The sequence below is a fragment of the Zalophus californianus genome, chromosome 14 (genome assembly GCF_009762305.2).
Source record: "Zalophus californianus isolate mZalCal1 chromosome 14, mZalCal1.pri.v2, whole genome shotgun sequence".
NCBI lineage: Eukaryota > Metazoa > Chordata > Mammalia > Carnivora > Otariidae > Zalophus > Zalophus californianus.
In genome coordinates this window covers 14,721,131-14,744,190 of record NC_045608.1, presented here as the reverse complement: position 1 = coordinate 14,744,190, position 23,060 = coordinate 14,721,131, and the positions used below count along the sequence as shown (strand labels likewise).

The window sequence follows — 23,060 nt, the reverse complement described above, 5'->3', positions numbered from 1 at the left end:
TAAAGTGTGCTTGCCAGGGTGCCTGGGTGGCTCAGTCGTTAAATGTCTGCCTTCGGCTCAGGTCAAGATCCCAGGGTCCAGGGATCAAGCCCCGCATCTGGGCTCCCTGTTCAGCGGGAAGCCTGCTTCTCCCTCTCCCACTCCCCCTGCTTGTGTTCCTGCTCTCGCTATCTCTCTCTCTGTCAAATGAATAAATAAAATCTTAAAATAATAATAATAATAAAGTGTGCTCCCTATTTAAAAATAAAAACCATGTCTCAGATTTATTATTTTGATTTGTACAAGTCAGTGTTCTAATTGAAGGTAATAGAGAAGAGAGATTTTCTGTTGTTAGATAAATAAATGTTTTTTTTAGTTCTCTCTGCCAATGCCTAATGTCATCTTGACTAAAGAAACTGAACTTTTCAAGAGAAAATTTTTTGGAGACATTGTTTTGGAAACATTTGAACCTTCTCATTTTCAGCTTACAGTTTCCTCATTCTCTCTGCTTTGTCTTTCCACGGCCCACCAATTTCTAAGTCTTGGTTCTAGTACTCATTACACCTCATGCTTTTTTTGAAGAGAATCAAGAGTACATCCACGTCTTTTCATTCTAAATTATCATCCTCAACAATGAATATTTTAAAATAATATTTGAAAACTTCTGCTGCATAAAATATCTAATAGCTTTAATAGTAAACAGCTTGCAATTCTTTGTAGTAATACAATAGAAATGCAATTTCCTAATCCCTAATCCTTGTTTTTTTGATCTTTCAGGGTCTTCTTTTTACTGTACAGTGTTATTTTTAAAATAACACCTCTATATAACATGTACCCTCAAATGCCTTAGAGTTGCAGTTACAATTAAGGCAGAGAGAAAGGGTCACAGGCAAGAAAGAAAAGGTATGTGTGTAGTTGAGCTTTATTGGTAGGTAGATAATACAGTTATTGAAGGTTTATTTACACTCCAAAAATGTTATGTAATTTGGAAAAGAAAAAAAAAGGCAGTTACAAATGGCACCAGTTTTCCCAGCATAAGGGATACTGTTGATGACTGGATTTAGCATCTGAGAATATGCTTTTTTAAGTGTAGCAACGGAATAGGTTTCCTTGTCTGCCACGTCTGTCTGCCTTTTTTCTCACTGCATTCCTTCCTCTAAATAAAGCTCTACCTTTTAGTAATTACTTTGACCTACCTGTAAGTACACCCAGGAATCTGGGCTCCCTTATAACATGCGGTAATTACTAAATCCCCTTCTGGCTATCTGAGCAAGGTGTTTTTTTAATAACTTTTTGTCTTATTAATTGCATGCTCTGACCTATTCCATAATCAGAGTTGAAAAGTAATTTTCTAACCCTCATATTTTTTCCTATAGGGATATTAAAGCAGGAAATATTCTTCTAACAGAGCCAGGTCAGGTGAAACTAGCTGATTTTGGATCTGCCTCAATGGCTTCTCTGCCAACTCCTTTGTGGGCACACCTTACTGGTATGTAGAATTTAAAAACTAGAATTTTAAAATATGCATACATGAACAAGATGGGCTCAAAGCATTGCTTTTGTTTTGTTTTTTGACAGTGTCTCACCATGTGCCTCAAATGAGATTTCATTAAAGGATAGAAAACTCACTGGCAAAAAAAAGAACACTCTGACTAGTATAAAATTTCCGGAGACTTTAAATTGTTCAAATAAGGTTGATGTCACTGTGTGTTAACTGAGCAGGATTATCAACTCCTGACCTAGCTCAGGTTTTAGATTTCCATTTGAAGTTTCTTTTGAAACTTTCTCTTGAAGCAGAATCTCTAGGCAAGGACAAAGTAGTTTCTTTAACCTTCTCTAGTCAACAAGCGTAAATATTACCTTTCAGTGAAAGAAATCTGGTTTCTTTTTTTTGTTGAGTTCTTTTTTTGACTTTTCTTAGTTTGTCACTCTGACCGAAAATTTCACCCCATCTATTCAAGATACCTTTCCTTCCTTTCATAGATAAACTAGAATTTCATTGTACCTTGGACAATGACTTATATCCCTGGATAATTACTTACCTACTAAAAAAATTAGCTACTATTTGAATTTCCTTTCTGTCAATGATCATCAAGTAGCATTTACTAAGCAGTCACTTACATATAGTAACAGAAAAAAAACCATATTAAACTGATAAGATCCCTGCCCTCTTATGGAAATCCATTCTGGACAAACAGTATCCATTATCATAGCCTGTTTGTTTATTTTTTAATTTGTAATATCTTTGAAATATCTGATTATATTGTTTTAAATAGTTCCATAAGTATTTTCTATGTTGTCTATAGTTATTTGTTTGAGTATTTCCTACATATTAATCCTTTACAAATCTTTCTGAGGTAGCTACTAGAATTCTCTCCCACATTACAGATGGGAAAACTGATATACAGAGAGGTTAAGTAATTTAGCCGCAGTAAAACTGATAGATAATGGGGTGGAACCAGGATTTATTGAAAATAATGTGTTGTTTCCTGTAAATCCTTGAGTATAATGTTTATGTTTTGAACAGTGTTTTTCCAAATGACTTGTATAAGGAAATAATATCTTTATTAGACAAAATTTTAGACTGCTCAAACAGCTATTTCACCAAATCACTTCATTAGATGAATTTTGTTTTTAATTTGCAACTCAAATTTTGTACATTTGGCAGGATGGCTCCAGAGGTGATCTTAGCTATGGACGAAGGACAGTATGATGGGAAAGTTGATATTTGGTCACTTGGAATCACCTGTATTGAATTGGGTAAGTGAAAAGAGTTGTGTTTTTTTTGGTTTTGGTTTTGTTTGTTTTTTTTAAGATTTTATTTATTTGACAGAGAGAGACACAGCGAGAGAGGGAACACAAGCAGGGGGAGTGGGAGAAGGGAGAAGCAGGCTTTCCATAAGCAGAGAGCCTGATGTGGGGCTCCATCCCAGGGCCCTGGGATCATGATCTGAGCCAAAGGCAGATGCTTAACAACTGAGCCACCCAGGTGCCCTGAAAGAGTTGTTTTTATTGTACTTTTGAGAATCACTCCTGACTATAATTGCTAATTCATTCACCTGCTGTTATTTAATGGGTCACTGCTATATGTGGGCCAGGCAGTGTGAATTTATTAAATTTTTTTTCTATGCTTTTGTATAACATCAGAAGGTTACTTTCTCTTTGCTACATTTTCGTGTTATTAATTTAAAAGAGTTTGAGCAGATAGCAAATAACAAATGTGGGAATATACAATAATAAGTATTACTATTTGAAAACCATCCATTCTCCATATCATGAATGATAACTTATAGTCCTTCCTTCCCAGTAGTAATTTAATTTCAACGTGTATAAGGGAAATCTAAAAAAGTAATAGCAGGCTTATCCAAGATCTGACTGTAAAAAACTCTATTTGACCCATTTACAGAGCAACCTCAGAGAAAACTTGTTAGAAGATGCCCTCTGCTTTAAAGTTGTTCCCAAAATTGTTACATTTACATAAATTGTCTAACATACCACAGATTCTTGATTCTCTGGTTGTATTTTTGAACTTTAATGTATCCTAAAGTCACCTTTATCCGGGCCTATACTGCAGATTTAATCAATGATTCTCAGGTCACTGGTGGGGCAGATAAGATTACTGTGGAGCTGGAGAAAGTGATGCACAGTTGACCTTCCAAAGCCACTGAGATCCGGCTCCAACATTGCCTTTATCTAGATTTTTATTTAAAATTTTATAAATACATTTTATTTTTTCATCATTTTTTAAAATTTCTTCATCTAGTTTTTTGGGTAATTTCCTCTACTCTGGTATCCAAATTGATCCTGTAAGAATTTCTGAGCTCCAGTTTGATTCTCAGACTATAGTTTTCTTTATCCTGAAATGTTGGCTTGTAAGACAACTTGGGATACTTTGTATTGCATTTCCAATTGCTTCACTGACTCCTTCCTTGAACAAAGAAACATATGATAAAGATACAAGACTTGTCTTCTTTTTTTTTTAACCTTAAAGAAATATTACTTTTTAAAAAAACTGAAGTCAGGGAGGAGAGTTAGAATATTTAATATTTAATTTTTTTAAAATAAGTAATATTCATATGGTTTATAAATCAAAAAACATAAAAAGACATGCAGTGAAAGAACTTCTCAGACCTCTGGCCCTATTGACCCATTTCCTTTCCCACCCCTGCCAGTACATACAGGGCACCACTGTTACTAATTTCTTGTATATCCTTCCAAAGCCTCTTTACAAATATACAAACAAATATGGATATACATGTATTACATTCCTTTTCTCACCCAAGTTACCATATACAAGTGGTTCTGTATATTGATTTTTCACTTAACAATGTCTTGGAGATCTGTTTTAGATTAGTAACTTAGACCTCTTTTTCTTTTTCTTTTTCTTTTTTTTAATTGGCCTCATCTTACTCCTCCAGTATTATGGATATACCATAATTCATTTGACTGGTCCTCTGTTAAAGGATATTGAGGTGGTAGATTTCTTTTCTATATTCTTTTTTTTTTTTTAAGATTTTATTTATTTATCTGAGTGAGAGAAAGAACATGAGCAAGAGGAGGGGCAGAGGGAGAAGCAGACTCCCCGCTGAGCAGGGAGCCCGATTGAGGGCTCCATTCCAGTACCCTGGGATCATGACCTGAGCCAAAAGCAGACGTGTGACCAACTGAGCCACCCAGGCGTCCCTCTTTTTTACATTCTAATATTGTGTTATTCTCTCTTTCACTGCAAAGGAAATTAATTTATTCACACTGATTATGGGGAGGGAGACTCAGCAGAAATATTTGCATACTTTTTACTTTAAAAAGGACATATGATGCACTTCCAGTAATACTATGTACAACTTTACAAGGTAGTCCTAGAAGTCAGAGGGCCAAAACTAGTCCAGACAATTTTGAAAAAGTAGAATTTGGACAGAAAAATCACTGTACCAAAATCCATACCGTCATAATTAAATCAATACAGCATTGATGTAGGGAAAGACTAATATCCAGTAGAACAGACAATAAAACCTAGAAATGGACTCATGTATAAGTCAGATTTTTGTGATAAGACTGGAAAAGCAGGGGCGCCTGGGTGGCTCAGTCGTTAAGCATCTGCCTTCAGCTCAGGTCATGATCCCAGGGTCCTGGGATTGAGCCCCACATCGGGCTCCCTGCTCCGCAGGAAGCCTGCTTCTCCCTCTCCCACTCTCCCTGCTTATGTTCCCTCTCTTGCTGTGTCTCTCTCTGTCAAATAAATAAATAAAATCTTTAAAAAAATAAATTAAAAAAAAAAGACTGGAAAAGCATTATAAATCAGTGGGGAAAGGATGGCCCATTTGATAAATAATATGAGGCAATTTGTTAATTGTATGAGGAAAAACTATAATTAGATCCTAGCTTATGCCATACACAAAAATAAAATTCCAGATTGGTTAAATACCCAAAAGTAAAAAGTAAAACTTTAAAACTTTTAGGAGAAGCCTTCTTAGTTTCCTCATCTGCAAAGTAGAGACAACAATGCTACAAAGTAGGTGCTATTATTATGAAGATTAATGAATATATAAAATATTTATCGGTGGATAAAGGCTGCTTTCATATCTTGGCTATTGTAAGTAATGCTGCAGTAAACACGGGAGTGCATATCTTTTTTTTTTAATTTTTTTATTGTTAATCACCATACATTACATCATTAGTTTTTGATGTAGTGTTCCATGATTCATTGTTTCTGCATAACACCCAGTGCTCCACAAAGAATGTGCCCTCTTTAATACCCATCACCAGGCTAACCCATCCCGCACCCCCCTCCCCTCTAGAATCCTCAGTTTGTTTTTCAGAGTCCATCATCTCTCATGGTTCGTCTCCCCCTCTGACTTACTCCCCTTCATTCTTCCCTCCTGCTATCTTCTTCTTTTTCTTTTTTCTTAACATATGTTGCATTATTTGTTTCAGAAGTACAGATCTGTGATTCAACAGTCTTGCACAATTCACAGCGCTCACCATAGCACATACCCTCCCCAGTGTCTATTGCCCAGCCACCCCATCCCTCCCACCCCCCACCACTCCAGCAACACTCAGTTTGTTTCCTGAGATTAAGAATTCCTCATATCAGTGAGGTCATATGATACATGTCTTTCTCTGATTGACTTATTTCACTCAGCATAACACCCTCCAGTTCCATCCACGTCGTTGCAAATGGCAAGATCTCATTCCTTTCTGTGGCTGCATAATATTCCATTGTGTATATATACCACATCTTCTTTATCCATTCATCTGTCGATGGACATCTTGGCTCTTTCCACAGTTTGGCTGTTGTGGACATTGCTGCTATAAACATTGGGGTGCACGTACCCCTTAGGATCCCTACATTTGTATCTTTGTGGTAAATACCCAATAGTGCAATCGCTGGATCATATGGTAGCTCTATTTTCACTGTTAGAGGAACCTCCATACTGTTTTCCAGAGTGGTAGTGCATATATCTTTTTGAATTAGTGTTTTCATTTTCTTTGGATAAATACCCAGGAGTAGAGTTATTGGATCATATGGTCTTTTCTATTTTTAATTATTTGAGGAAATTCCGTACTGTTTTTCACAGGGGCTGTACCAATTTACATTCCCACCAAAAGTGAATGGATAAAGAAGATGTTGTATACACACACACACACACACACACACACACACACACGCACGCACACACAGAGAAATATTACTCAGCCATAAAAAAGAATGAAATCTTGCCATTTTATAACAACATGGATGGACCTAGAAGGTATTATGCTATGTGAAATTAGTGAGAGAGAGAAAGACAAATACAACATGATTTCACTTATATATGGAATCTAAACAAATAAATGAATAAGCGAATAACAGAATCAGACCCATAAATACAATGAACAAACAGATGACTGCCAGAGGGAGGGGGTGGGGGATGGGCAAAATGGGTGAAGGGGAGTGGGAGATACAGGCTTTCAGTATGGAATGACTAAGTCACAGGAATAAAGGCATGAGGAATATAGTCAATGGTATTATAATAGCCTTGCATGGTGACAGATGGTAGCTACACTTGCAGTGAGCATAGCATAATGTCAAGGGTTGTTGAATCACTGTGTTGTACTACTGAAACTAATGTAACATGCTATGTCAACTCCACACTCTCTCTATATATAGATATGAAATATTTAAAATATGGCATGCCATATAATAAGCACTATATAAATGTAATTATTATTACTATTATTACTATAGGAGTATATACCTTTATGGGTGTGGGAAGAATTTTTTCTAAAAATATTTTTGAGGGGCTCCTGAGTGGCTCAGTCCTTAAGCGTCTGCCTTCAGCTCAGGTCATGATCCCAGGGTCCTGGGATCGAGCCCCGCTTTGGGCTCCCTGCTCAGCAGGAAGCCTGCTTCTCCCTCTCACACTCCCCTGCCTGTGTTACCCCTCTCGCTGTCTCTCTCTCTGTCAAATAAATAAATAAAATCTTTAAATATATATATATATTTTTGAAAACGTTGACAAATATGACAACTTTTAGTACTTTAAAATATAAAGCTATGTAAAATATAAAAATTAAAAGATAAGCCAGAGACTAATAGAAAGTAGTTTCAACATACCTAACCAACAGAGTATTGGCCCAGAATTTTTAAAGATTTCTTATGATTTACCACATTTCTTTATCAAAAATAAAAAGACAAACAGCCAGTAGAAAAATGGGCAAAGAATATAATCAGCAAGTTCACTGGAAAAGAAACCTAAATGGACACCAAACATTCAAAGATATTCAGGCTCGTTAGTAATAAGGGAAATGCAAATTAATACCTTATCACACTGGGGCACCTGGGTGGCATCCAACTCTTGATCTCAGCTCAGGTCTTGATCTCAGGGTCATGAGTTCAAGCCCTGTGTTGGGTTCTATGCTGGGCATGGAGCCTACTTTAAAAAACAAACAAACAAAAAACTTTTTCACATTTCTCAGACTGGCAAAAGTTCTTAAGTCTGAGGATAATAAATAAATTTTGGGAAACTAAGGAAACAGAAACTCATTCATTGTTTGTAGAAATGTAAATTGATATAACAACTTTGGGGTGTAAATTATCAACATCTAATAAAGTCGATGAGTAGTCTCAGTGACCCAGAATTTCACTTCTAAGTGTATTCCTTAAATATTTATGCATATACACTGGAAATGTGTACAAGAATGAAACCTTGTGTAGAAGCTAGAAAAGGTTGAAACAACCTAAATTCTTATCCAAGGAGGAATAGATAAATTAATTATGGAATACTGTATCACAGTTAACGATGAACTGGATCTACATGTATCATCATGGATAAATCTCAAAAATCATAACATTGATGCAGAAAAAGCATTTGACAAAAATACAGCATCCTTTCTTAACAAAAGCCCTCAACAAAGGAGGCATAGGTGGAACATAACTCAACATCATAAAGGCCATATATGGAAGACCCACAGCTAATATCATCCTCAATGGGGAAAAACAGAGCCTTTCCCCTATAGTCAGGAACAAGACAGGGATGTCCATTCTCACACATTACTATTTATCATAGTACTGGAAGTCTTAGCTTCAGCAGTCAGACAACAAAAAGAAATAAAAGGCATCCAGATCAGCAAGGAAGAAGTTAAACTTTCACTATTTGCATATGACATGATACTCTATGTAGAAAACCTGAAAGAGTCCACCAAAAAATTGCTAGAACGAATTCATGAATTCTGCAAAGTTGCAGGATATAAAATCAATGTGCAGGGGCACCTTGGTGGCTCAGATGGTTAAGCGTCTGCCTTCAGCTCAGGTCATGATCCTGGGGTCCTGGGATCAAGCCCCACATTGGGCTCCTGGCTCAGCGGGGAGCCTGCTTCTCCCTCTCCCTCTGCCTCTCCCCCTGCTCATGCTCTCTCTCTCTCTTTCCGTATCTCTGTCAAATGAATAAATAAATAAATCTTTAAAAAAAATGTGATTTAATCTTAAAAAAATAAAATAAACTCAATATGCAAAAATCTGTTGCCTTTCTATACACCAATAATGAAGCTCCAGAAAGAGAAATCAAGGCATAGATCCCATTTGCAATTGTACCAAAAACAATAAGATACCTAGGAATAAACCTAACTAAAGAGGTAAAAGATGTGTACTCTGAAAATTATAGAACGCTTGTGAAAGAAATTGAAGAGGACACAAAGAAATGTAAAAGCACTCCAAGCTCATGGATTAGAAGAACAAACATTGTTAAAATGTCTATACTACCCAAAGCTATCTACACATTTAATACAATCCCTATCAAAATAACACCAGCATTCTTCACAGAGCTAGAACAAACAATCCTAAAATTTGTATGGGACCACAAAAGACCCCTGAATACCAAAACAATCCTGAAAAAGAAAAAACTGGAGGCATTACAATTCCAGATTTCAAGCTATATTACAAAGGTGTAGTCATCAAGACAGTATGGTACTGGCACAAAATAGACACACAGATCAATGGAACAGAATAGAGAATCCAGAATTGGACCCATAACTATATGGTCAACTAATCTTCAAGAAAGCAGGAAAGAATGTCCAATGGAAAAAGGTCTCTTCAACCAATGGTGTTGGGAAAACTGGACAACACGCAAAAGAAAGAAACTGGACCAATTTCTTACACCATACACAAAAATAAATTTAAAATTGGACGAAAGACCTAAATGTGAGACAGGAAACCATCAAAATCCTAGAGGAGAATACAGGCAGAAAACTCTTTGACCTTGGCTATACCAACTTCTTACTAGACACTTTGCCGGAGGCAAGGGAAACAAAAGCAAAAATGAACTATTGGGGCTTCATCAAGATAAAAAGCTTCTGCACAGTGAAGGAAACAATCAACAAAACTAAAAGGCAGCCTACGGAATGGGAGGAGATATTTGCAAATGACATCAGATAAAGGGTTAGTATCCAAAATCTATAAACAGCTTATCAGACTCAACACCCAAAGAACAAATAATTCAATCAAGAAATGGGCAGAAGACATGAACAGACATTTTTCCAAAGAAGACATCCAGATGGCCAACAGACACATGAGAAAATGCTCAACATCACTCATCGTCAGGGAAATACAAATCAAAACCACAATGAGATACCACCTCACACCTGTCAGAATGGCTAAAATTAACACAAGAAACAACAGGTGTTGATGAGGCTGTGGAAAAGGGGAACCTTCTTGCATTGTTGGTGGGAATGCAAACTGGTACAGCCACTCTGGAGAACAGTATGGAGATTGCTCAAAAAGTTAAAAATAGAACTACCCTATGACGCAGCAATTGCAGTACTAGGTATTTACCCAAAGAATATGAAAATACAGATTTGAGGGGGTACATGCACCCAAATGTTTATAGCAGCATTATCAACAATAACCAAACTATGGAGAGAGCCCAACTGTCCATTGACTAATGAATGGATAAAGAAAATGTGGTATATATACAATGGAATGTTACTCAGCCATCAAAAAGAACGAAATCTCACCATTTGCAATGATGTGGATAGAGCTAGAGTATATTATGCTAAGTGAAATAAGTCAGAGAAAGACAAATACCATATGATCTCAATCATTTGGAATTTAAGAAAGAAAACAGATGAGCATATGAGAAGGGAGGACAGAAAAAAGGGAGAGAGGGAAATAAACCATAAGAGACTCTTAATGGTAGAAAACAGAGGGTTGATGGAGGGGGGTGGGGGGGGATGATGGATGAAGAGGTTTAAGGAGGTCACTTTTTGTGATAAGCACTGGGTGTTATATGTAAGTGATGAATCACGGAATTCTCCAGAAACCAGCATTGCACTGTATGTTAACTAATTTAATATTAAATTTAAATTTTAAAAAATCATAACACTGAATATTTAATGAACAAAGAAAGTTGCAAAAGTACAGGTACAGTATGATACCAATTATGAAAATTTTATAAACACTTCTTTATATTGTTTGAGTGTGTGTATGTTAGTATATATATTTTTTAAAGCATAAGAACATAGATGTAAAAGATATAATTTCAAAATAGAACATTCTCTGGAGAGAGGAAGAAGAATAAAGTTATATCTACTTTATTACTTTTTTTGGAAGAAAGCTCTGAAACAAATATGGCAAAATACTGATTAAATGGTAGGTATCATAATCTGCAAATTTTAAAGATTTTTATTTACTTACTTTGAGAGGGGGGAAGGGGCAAAGGGAGAGGCAGAGAATTTCAAACAGACACAGCACCCGGCACAGAGTCCGTCGTGGGCCTCCATCCCACAACCCTGAGATCATGACCCCAGCTGAAACCAAGAGTCAGATGCTTAACCAACTGAGCTACCCAGGCACCTGGAAGAATTTAATTTTTTAAAAAATGAGAAATAGGGCGCCTGGGTGGCTCAGTTGGTTCAGTGACTGCCTTCGGCTCAGGTCATGATCCCGGAGTCCTGGGATCGAGTCCCACATCGGACTCCCTGCTCAGCAGGGAGTCTGCTTCTCCCTCTGACCCTCCCCCCTCTCATGCTCTCTCTCTCTCTCTCATTCTCTCTCTCAAATAAATAAATAAATAAATAAAATCTTTTTAAAAAATGAGAAATAAGGGCACCTGGGTGGCTCAGTCAGTTAAGCATCTGCCTTCAGCTCAGGTCATGATCCCAGGGTCTTGGGATCGAGCCCCGCATCAGGCTCCCTGCTCAGCGGGAGAGTCTGCTTCTCCCTCTCCTCACCGCTTGTGCTCTTTCTTTCTCCCTATCTCTGTCACTATCTGTCTCTCTCCAATAAATAAATAAAATCTTAAAAAAAAAGAAATAAATGTACATTCCTGTGGTTTAAAAAAAAAAACGAAAACAAGAACCTGCCCTCTGCCTAGCACAGTGTTAGCAATTTGGAATAAATTTTAAAATTGGACACCCTGGATTTGAATTTTGGCTTTACCAACACTTAGCTGGCAGGACCACCCCAAATGGCTGCACTAACACCAGCAGGCATCCACATAGTCTAGCATGTGACTGACACCTCTTAGAGTTGTATAACATGTTCATCCTGACTATGAGAGTTTGGACAACTTTCTCAACTTGCTTCAGCCTGTTTTCTCACCTAAGTGAAAATATCAACACATATACCCTAGATATTGTTAACTTCAATAAGATAACATATGTAAAGTGTTTAACATAATGCCTACCACAGAACAAAGGCTCAATAACAGCTAATTGCATTTGTATGTAGGATTATTCCTATTTTTGTCATTTATATTCTAAAATGAACCAAAATTAAACATAACACTGATGCTGTAGCAGCAATTCATCTGTAATGAAAATTTAAGAGGATGTACTACCTAAGTTGAACTTTACAGCTAATTAGCGTCCACCCATTGTTTTAACAAGTTTTTTTCTTACCATAATCTTTCTAAATGTATGGTGGATTCTACCCTTTCCAACCTTCTTAAATAGAGCAAACAACATGTACCTTTTTTTTTAAGTTATTTATTTATTTGAGAGAGAAAGAATGAGGGATAACACAAGCAGGGGGAGCAGCAGAGGGAGAGGGTGAAACAGGCTTCCCGCTGAGCAGGGAGCCGGACACGGGACTTGATCCCAGGATCCTGGGATCATGACCTGAGCCGAAGGCAGATGCTTAACCGACTGAGCCACCCAGGTGCCCCTAACATGTACCTTCTTATGGTGATTCAAGATCACCATCACATCACTTGTTGTACTGTATAGATGTAGTAATGACTGAAGTTTCAAACAGCAGTTCACACTGGGTGAAATAGGTACTTATCCCAGGAGATACGTTCAGAACTTCCTCTCTTGAGAGAGGCCCTGGTATATGCTTAATTTCTGATTTTATTTTTTATAAAAATGAATTAAAGTATGTATGAAAACACGGTCTCTGTATCAGCCTAACTTAGATTGCCTTTTGTACAATGATTTTCTGAATTAAAGAACAAAGTAGCCATCTCGGGGCGCCTGGGTGGCTCAGTCGTTAAGCGTCTGCCTTCGGCTCAGATCATGATCCCAGGGTCCTGGGATCAAGCCCCGTGTTGGGCTCCTTGCTCCGTGAGAAGCCTGCTTCTCCCTCTCCCGTCCCCCTGCTTGTGTTCCCTCTCTCACTGTGTCTCTCTCTGTCAAATAAATAAATAAAACCTTTAATAAAAAAAAACACAAAGTAGCCATCTCCTGAATCGTTTTATCCTCCACAATGGCTATTCCTACAAACTGACAGATGATACTATTGAATTATACTTACAAACATAGACTGTGTGGTCAGACAAATGTGGGTTCTGATTCCAGCCCTGCCATTTCTTAGTTGCATGATTTCTGTCAAATTATTTGAACTCGCTATGAAATTTGCATAATAAGAACCCCTACCCTACCTTACCAGGATTGTTTGGATTAAATGAAAATATAGATTTAAAGTGTTTATTATTATAATCCCTACATAGTATACTCAATAAATGTTAGCTATGTATCATATTTCACCCAAAATTTTAATTTACATTTTAACATTCTTTCAACTGGAAGGCATTTTACAGGCAACAGCATTTTACAATTATAACTGGCAGCATTTTTCTCCAAATTATACATAAAATTGTGGTGCATCTTAATAGTGGTACATTTTATAGTCCCTGGCATCTTAGATTCAGAGAAGGATGGTAGTACATGCTCAGTTAATATTCATTAAGTAAAATTGTTACCAAGGACATTTAACTTCTCAAGAATTATTCAAAATGTATTCTATTGCTAATGCAATAGACCATACAAGTATCTTTTTAACAGCTTTTCTCTGTATTTCTCTCTGTAGCATTAATCTTGTAAATGGACGTATAAAAGAAGGGTATTTTTTTTACATGAAAAAAGAAAACCTGCTGCATATAAAACCCTAAGCAATGATTTTTCTGTTTTCTATATATTTGATATCGTTTAAATTGTACTTTTAATGTTGAAATTACCTTGAAAGTTGTGGATAATGTTGTCCCCTTTCATTATGATATTTCTTCTATAATGTATATTTTTTTTAAAGCCCCCTAATCTGTAATTTAAATTGCTAAGGTAACATCACAAAGGAGGAAGATGATAATGTTATTGGCACTGTCGCTCTTTTCCCGGATCAAGCTCTACAGTTCCTAAGTGGTGAAGCCTGTTCCACAAATTATCTTTTGCTAAATTAATTTTCCACTGAAAGAACTAATTAAATGCATGAATCCTCGGAAATCTGTGGACACTGAAATTGTCCATTCAGCAAATATTTTATTTTTCAAGCTTATTTCAAGAGAAGTTAATATGATGTTCATTTGTTTAACCTACAGATACTTGGTTCACCTGCAAAGGTCATGATAGAAGCTGGCAAATGGTCCATTAGCCTTGTCAGGGAATTTATTGTGCTCAGAAATAAACTCTCCAGGGGAAAAAAAAATCACAAAAACATAAATGTTGTCATGTAGGTTTTTTGCCTGGAATTTTCATCTCCCACACTAGCCACTTTTGATAATAAATGAATGTTGTGATGGCTATTGGGGAAGCAGGCATATTTACTCTTCTGAAAGCTGCTAATGATTCTTTTTCTTTTTTTTTAATTGATTTACTTATTTAAGTTTATTTTTTTAGTAATCTCCACACCCAACTTGGGGCTTGAACTCACCACCCGAGATCAAGAGTCACACACGCTCTACCAACCGAGCCAGCCAGGTGCCCCCCTTCTATTTAAAAAAAAAATAGCAGTACAGTCTATCATAAAACGCACAGGGCTGTTGAAGAGGGACTAAGACCTAGTGAAAAGAACATATTTCTTGGATTCTTACAAGATGGGTTGAAGTCCCATTTTAACCACTTACCACATGACTTAGTTTCATTATTTAGGCTAGCTGAAACTCAGTTTCTTCAGTTGGGAAATAATGCTTGGAATAATAACCCTCTTCTTGCCAAGCTAGCCTCAGAATCCTGAATGACATGTAGCACATGGTAGGTGCCTGACCTGTAGTAGGAATTCAGTACATGGTACTAATTATTATCGCTAACTATTATAGTTTTCAGCCACATTTGTTCATAAGAAATCTGTTGCCACAAAAACTTGGTCATTGTCTTTAAACAGAAATCATTATTTTTTTCCTTTTAGTTAATCCAGCTTTTTTATGCTCCCATCCTTTTCCTTTCTTTTGAGAAAATCTCAATTACATATTGCAAGGTGGCTTCAAAAGCACTCCTAGTTCCTATTTTGCTGCTTCTGTGGAAGATTGTATGCAGACTATTATATTCTACAGTAAGGGTTGACAGACTTTCTGTAAAGGACCAGATATAAGTGTTTTAGGCTTTGCAGGCCATACATTCTCTGTCACAAGTACTCAACTCTGCTGTTATAGCATGAAAACAGCCATAAACAATATGTTAATAAATAAACATGGCTGTAATTCAATAAACCTTTACAAAAACAGATTTCTAGGTAAATTTGGCCCACAGGCCATAGTTTCCCAACTCTTCCTCTGTGGTATGCTGGCTTAGCAATGAGTGCTGTCACCATGGCTCAGAGGATTTATGTAGCTGAGGCCATCTGAAAGTAGTATTTAGCAAATGCTTCTCAGACCATAGAGCTGTGCACCGTTTAGAACACCTTTAGTCACGTACTTCTCTACTACAGCTATTCTCCCATCGTGTAGCCGGTTGTCATCTTGTTCACAGCAGAGTGTTGGCTACTTAGAGCCTCACCATTCCTGCTTCAAATCCGAGCTACTGCCCTTCTTGTCACTACTGAATTGGGTTTTGCTGTTGCTTTTTGTTCCTTCATCCTTTTTCCAAATTTCTCTTTCTTTCTCTAGTCCCCCTTCCTGGCTGTTTCTCCTCTGCAATTCAGCATTCTCCTGAGCAGCTTGAACTTTATACCTTTTGCCAATTAAGTGAGAGGGTTCCTATCCTTCTGGCAGGGAATGAAGCCATAACATAGTATCTGATGTAAGCCCCGAGACTTAGTCACTCCTCAGTCATTTTTGTGACTCCTTGCTGCACTGGACTTGCTGTTTGTTGACAGAGTTTCTTCTTTGCCTTAATTTGCCTTACCTTCACTTACTTATTTTATGGTTATTTTTAGACCACCAAAAATATATACCAGGTGCTATGCTCAGCAGTGGGAATGCAAAGATGAACATAATAGGCATTGTCTTTGCCCTCATGAAGTTTAGCAAAGAGGACACACATTGTGTAAAGAATCACACAAATAATTATGTTGCAATAGGTAGTAAAAAGGAAAAACATAATTTGCAGTGGCAAAAATCTAATAGGACCTAGTCTGAGAAGTCAGAGAAGGCTTCCCTAAGGAAATGCTTATAAGCATATAATAAGCCTTAAATATTTGAAATGAATGCAAAAATGCAATTATATTTAAGGGGAAACCTGAAAGGTTGGCAAGAATTAACCTGATAAAGTTTAGAGAATGAAAGTGAGAGGGGAGTCTAGACAGAGGAAGCAGTATGTGTGAAAGGCTCTGAAGTTGGTTCTCTCAGTGAAGCAAACAATGACTTGAGAAGAGGGGGGGAAGCATTGCTTCTCAGAATGAAATGCTAGAGGTTACCAGGGTCATGTTAATGAAGGCAAATAGGCTACGTCTAAGGATCTGGACTTTGTCCTAAGAATGCTGGGAAACCATTGATGGTGACACGATGGGTTCCTAGTTCCACATAGCTTCAAATACTTGAAGTTGTCAGAAGGCCAAGCTCTAGAAACTCTCCAGAGTGTACCTCCTGCAAAATAAAAAAAAAAATATACCTGAACCTAAACCTGAACTCTTCTACATTTGAAACAGATATAAATCACTACAACTTTCAAATTTCCACTTGTTGACAGTCCATGCCCCTATGATACTGGTAGCTATTTCATGAGTATATAGTATTCTGAGAGGCTAATAAGTATTTATAGATTGGTAGACTGTACATTTTAAAAGTATCAGAGAACACTTAGTCAAGACTATAAGAGGTCCCTCCAAAGCATCATGGATGAATAACCATAGTTGTCTTCTGCTGGGATACTTCCAGTGACTTAAATTTCACTACTCTTAAAATTGTTCGTTCCAAGTTTGGGGGGGTTTGTTTTCTTGTTTTCTCACCCTGGCTTTTCACAAGTCATCCTTCTGCAAGTGAAAATGTCTTTTGTGTTATTTCTGTCCTTAGTTCTTATTTCTTAGAATTGCATAGAATAAGCCAAATTCACCATTTTTAAAGTGCTTAAAAACCAAGATGCTTGATAAAACCCGAGAATTAGATTATGAATTACAAGGTGGGACTGTGTAAAGAATGCATTAGGATAAGCATGGCAGAATGAGATAGTGATTTATCTTCTAGGGCATAATAACTAGTAAATAATATAAAATCAACTGCACTCAGAACTAGAACCTTGTTTCTTTCCTTTGGTCAACAAATCGTGCACTTAATATGTGAATAACATTCTATATTGCTTGAGGAATAAAAGCATTAAGAGTACTAGAGTACTAGGGTTGACGGGGTGCCTGGGTGGCTCAGTTGGTTAAGTGACTGCCTTCGGCTCGGGTCATGATCCTGGAGTCCCGGGATCGAGTCCCACATCGGGCTCCCTGCTCAGCAGAGAGTCTGCTTCTCCTTCTCACCCCCTCCCTCTCATGCTCTCTGTCTCTCATTCTCTCTTTCAAATAAATAAATAAAATCTTTAAAAAAAAAAGTACTAGGGTTGTAAGATCTTACTTGCAGAGCTAATGATTTCTTTTGAGAGAAAAGATTGTTTATGTGAGTGCAGTAGGAGAGCACATGCCAAATAAGCAGTACTAAGCTAGAGCTATAGAAGTTCCAAAAAGGAGACTGTGATGGGCTGAGATGGAATAAATCTATTAAGAAATACCTAATTTCACTGAGTTTCTCTTTAAAAGGGGTTGGACCAACCCTTGATTATGATTTATCCCCCCCCTCCCGCTTTATCCCATTTCCCTTCCACCACCACCTGTACCATTTATTTGGCCTAGATGAGCCTTCAGACAGTGTTTATTGAGTTGAATTACGTTATCTCCCTTGCTCTGTTAGTCATGTTGAAGATGTTCCATTCTATAATAATTTTTCTCATTCTATTTTTCTGTGCCTTATGGATTGTTTTCAATGAATAACATGTTTACATTAAAACACATACATACAAAGATGTTCATACCTATTGTGGGAACACAAGCAAAGACCAGCATTTGAAGAGGTGAAAAAAATTTTTTTCTTTGAGTCTTTTGAAATGGTTCTGTTAGGAGCTTTGCCAATGTACATTAAAATGACCAGCAGCTTCTTCTGAATGGCTATCCTGGGCTGACCTTAGAGATGAAAATAAGTGGATTATGTGGCATGATGACAGTAATGAACCATTGATTTAGCAGCAAAGCTTTGCTCACAGATCCTTACTTCTCTGTCTGCCTGATTTCTTTCAAGAACTGTTTTATCGTGTTTCTTTTCCTTCAGCGGAACGGAAGCCCCCCCTTTTCAACATGAACGCAATGAGTGCCTTATACCATATTGCCCAGAATGACTCCCCAACGCTACAATCTAATGAATGGTAAGACTGCTCTCATTTTAAGTCTCTAAGGGAATCACCGTATGTATTTGGCACTTTAATTGAATCACATTTTAAATATCTGACCTAGAAACCATACATTCCTTCATTGTATGTTATAGTAAGTGACAGTGGTACTTTATAGGCATGAACTGGCTATGCACACACAAACAAACACACACACACACACCATTTTTATTTCTGCCCTCACTGTCACTTGTACTGTGTTCTTAATGTGTGTGTAGGAACTGAAATTCTACAGGGAACATGCCCTGCTATCTTCCTAATAAGTCTCATCTCTTAAATCCTGAGTCTTGTATTGATCATCTCAGCTCTTATCACTTCTTGGCAGAGATAAAGTACCTTCTGTGATGTCATTATTTTTCAGTTGTCGTTTCTTTTATTATATGTATATTTAAGTATGTTGACATCGAACATACACTGTCTATTCAGAAGACGTATTGTTCCTTGCAGAAAATTGTAACATTTTGATAACTGTTTGGGCCACAAGAGTTAGAGAAGAAGGGCAATTTTAAACAAGAGTGGACAAAATGGAATTCTCAAGAGAAGGAAGTTTTTCCATCCAGAAACCATATTCCTAAGTTCTCTTCCCTTATGCTTCAAATTTTACTACCTGGTTAGAGGTGATGGGTGATGGAGAAGTTACCAACTAGCAGTGAAGAATATAGCCTTGAGACTTAAAGTTGTTATCTTTGGAAAGAAAAATGTGTATAAAACTGTTGTATATATAAATAATAATACTTTTAATTTTCTGACATAAATTATGATTTGATCTTGCTTATTTGTTAAGATATGTTTGTGTTGACTAATTTGAAACTCTCCACATTCATTATCCAAATACTAATTTTTAGATACTATACACTTGAAAATGGTCCACTTCTCCTAATATTCCATATATTTTATTAAAAATCTCTTAAAGTATAAAACTTTCCCTTGAATGAGAATTATTTTAAACACCCAGTGTATTCCACAGACCCTGATTTTATTTTCTTTTCATGTATTTGCACATATAGGACAGACTCCTTTCGGAGATTTGTTGATTACTGCTTGCAGAAAATACCTCAGGAAAGGCCAACATCAGCGGAGCTATTACGGGTAATTTTTCAAAGTTATATTTGAGTAGGGGGATTTAAAGTCATGTTGTAGTGGAGTATAGTAAATCATTTCTGTGGCAGCTCATCATGACAAACTGGATTAGAACGTGCTGCCTTCTCATTTATCCAGAGATAATAGCTAGGAATAGAAATCGCAAAATTGTGACAATGGATGGTGCTATATATTCAATGTGGACAGTTTTTTCCGCAACTTTTCCATCTTCTCTTTTTTCCCCTCCCTCTTTCTGCCTATGACAACAAGTAATTCTCTTTGCTCTGGTCATCATTGTGATGTTCCTATGACTAATATCAGCATGAACTTCAATACCGTGCTTTCAGGACAGTCTGCCAATGGTTCACATGCCAACTCGGGGATTTTCGGTTAGATTGTTGCCAAATCATCAGGCAGTGAAGATGTACAATAAGTATACAAAGCATACATTTACATCACATTACATCATACGTGTTGGTGACAAGAGTATCATATTAACTCCATTCATTTGATTTAAACATCGCATTTTTGGGCATCTCTTCATGTAACATTTATTATAAACTTTATATGTAGATTCCATCAGTATCAGTAAAGTGTATGGAGACTTTTACAACATAAATGTCTTTTATTTGGCACAAACTAGTCCAGATTTATTTAACCTCTTTCTGTATGTATATTTTTCAACTCTTTTGTTGGTTGGTTGTTTTTAAGAAAAACTCAGAAAGATTATATTGCCTAAATTTGAAAGCTTAAGACTGTCAGCTGCCTTTGTAATTGAAGAGCACCTTGTCTAGGTCACAAATTCTTGATTTACATTTTGTTTTTCTGAGAACTCTGTAAACATTATCCTATTTTCTGGCTTTTAAGTGTTCCTGAAGATGTAGGTCTGAAGCCAGCAAGTTTTTCCACATTAAATTAAGTTTTTTCTTCTTGTAAATAGTTGCCCACAGAAATATGGTGGCCAAAGCAACAAAGCAAAGGACTCTGTCTAATTCCCTTTGGTGTAGGGCCATCCTGTGTTCTAGACATGAACTCTACTCTGTATGTCTCATTGACAGCTCCACATTTCTGTAGGGAAAAACGACAACCAGAACAAAGCACCAAATAACCTAAGATAAAGCAGTATCTTTATTACTTTGAAGTAAGTGAAAAAAGTTTTAAAATGGTGGCAGGGAGTAGAAAGCACTCCCATAAAGGGAAAGAGATAACTTGGGGCTATATTAAAATTAAGGGGGAAAAGCACCTCAGAGAAGAAGATAATACAAGGATTCAAAGATGAATTTTAGGGTACAGACACCAAAGGGATATAAAAAGCAAGCAGGCAGAGGTAAGAAAAGAAATGGAAGAGAAAAATTAAAACACAAAATCATAAGCAACAAACTAATTAATAAACCAACCCATGTAGGGTATCTCCAGTGATAGAAAGTTGTAAGGAAATAAAACAAAGTTAAATGCAAGAGGAAAAATTGTAAAGGTGATCATAATGAAGGTGACTCATGTGGAAGACAGGAGATCTAATACACACCAACCTGTTATTCCTGAAGAAGAAAGCAAAACACGTCTAGCAGAAGATATTTAAGTGTACCTGAAGAAAACTTTATTGGAAATAAATGTTTGGATCTTTATTTGACTTGATTTAGTCTTAATTTGATTTGGTGGGCCAAATCACATGAGCCCACCCTTTACTCAGCAAATATTTACTGATTGTCTATTGCATGCCAAGCACTGTTCCAAGCACTAAACACACAATATATGATATCAGTTCATAGTAAATTCTTTTTTTTTTAAGATTTTATTTATTTATTTGACAGAGAGGGAGAGAGCACAAGCAGGGGAAGCGGCAGAGTGGGAGGGAGTAGCAGGCTCCCCACTGAGCAGGGAGCCTGATGTGGGGCTCAATCCCAGGACCCTGGGATCATGACCTGAGCTGAAGGCAGACACTTCACTGACTGAGCCACCCAGGCGCCTCCGTAGTAAATTCTTTGCAGAAAGATAAAGCAGGGACAAGAATGAAGAGTGATGGTACCTGGCATTCCCTTTTTCTTTCTTTCTTTCTTTCTTTCTTTCTTTCTTTCTTTTTTTTTTTCTTTCTTTCTTTTTCTTTCTTTCTCTTTCTTTCTCTTTCTTTTTCTTTCTTCCTTCCTTTCTTTCTTTCTTTTCTTTCTTTCTTTCTTTCTTTTTCTTTCTTCTTTCTTTCTTTCTTTCTTTCCTTTCCTTTCCTTTCCTTCCTTTCCTTTCCTTTCCTTTCCTTTCCCTCCCCTCCCCCCCTCCCCTCCCCTCCCCCCCTCCCCTCCCCTCCCCTCCCCTCCCCCCCCTTTTCCTTTCTCTCCTTTCTTCCTTTCTTTCCTTTCTTTTCTTTTCTTTTCTTTCTTTCCTTTCTTTCTTTCTTTCTTTCTTTCTTTCTTTCTTCTTTCTTTCTTTCTTTCTTTCTTTCTTTCTTTCTTCTCTTTCTTTCAGATTTTATTTATTTGACAGAGAGACACATGGCGAGAGAGGGAACACAAGCAGGGGGAGCGGGAGAGGGAGAAGCAGGCTTCCCGCCGAGCAGAGAACCCGATGCGGGGCTCAATCCCAGGACACTGGGATCATGACCCAAGCCAAAGGCAGACGCCTAACGACTGAGCCACCCAGGCGCCCCTCTTTTTTTTTTTTAAAGTAAACTGTACCCCCAACATGGGGCTCAAACTCACAATCCTGAGATCAAGAGTTGCACATTCTCCCACCAAAGCCAGCTGGGCACCCCAGGAGCTGGTATTTTAGATGAGTTAGAGAAGGCCTTTCTAGGAATATAACTTTTAAGCAGAGCCCTGAAGACATACACCATGGAACTGATCTTCAGTAACCTGATGAAGTTCCTGAACTCCAAGGATAAAGAAAGATTCCTACAAATAGGCTGAAAAAAAAAAAAAAGGTATTTTGGGGTGGATCTTTGACCCAGCTGAGGTGCTCTTTAGTTATAAAGGCAGCTGACATTTTCAAGGCTCACAATTAGTTAATTTTTTTTCTAATAGCTTTTTAAAAAATTGCTCAATAGCAAAATCCAGTCAATCTAGTGATAAAACAAGACAAAAAAAGAGTGAGGGAGAGAAGGAAGAAAGAATGAATTAGGAACTGAAGAAACTGTTAAAAGGACTGGCAGCAAACACCAAATTTAAATTGACCCCCAAAATTTTTATATATTTCTTTTGCTTGGTTAAAGAGACTACATTCTTCATGTTGGATAGGTAATACAAATTTCAAAAGACAGAGTATGAAAAGTAAATCTCCTTCCTATTCTAGGACCCTCTCTAGAGTTAGCAACCACTGTCAATAATTTTGTGCATGTTTTTCTAGAGATATTCTATGCATATGGAAGTAAATGTACCAATTTATTTTTGCACCAATGGGAGCAAACTGTAAACACTATTCTACCTTGATTATGTGTTTGCCTGTTTTACTTCATAGTATGTTTGCCATAT

General features: G+C 37.1%; 1 protein-coding gene across 1 annotated transcript in view; it reads left to right on the top strand.

The window, feature by feature from the left end:
* TAOK3 (TAO kinase 3) overlaps positions 1-23,060 on the top strand; it is a 190,925-nt gene that overhangs the window by 114,703 nt on the left and 53,162 nt on the right. The window contains 5 exon segments of the mRNA XM_027576560.2: positions 1,356-1,435; positions 1,438-1,468; positions 2,648-2,739; positions 18,405-18,498; positions 19,530-19,611. Of these exon segments, the coding sequence (XP_027432361.2) occupies positions 1,356-1,435; positions 1,438-1,468; positions 2,648-2,739; positions 18,405-18,498; positions 19,530-19,611 (379 nt within the window).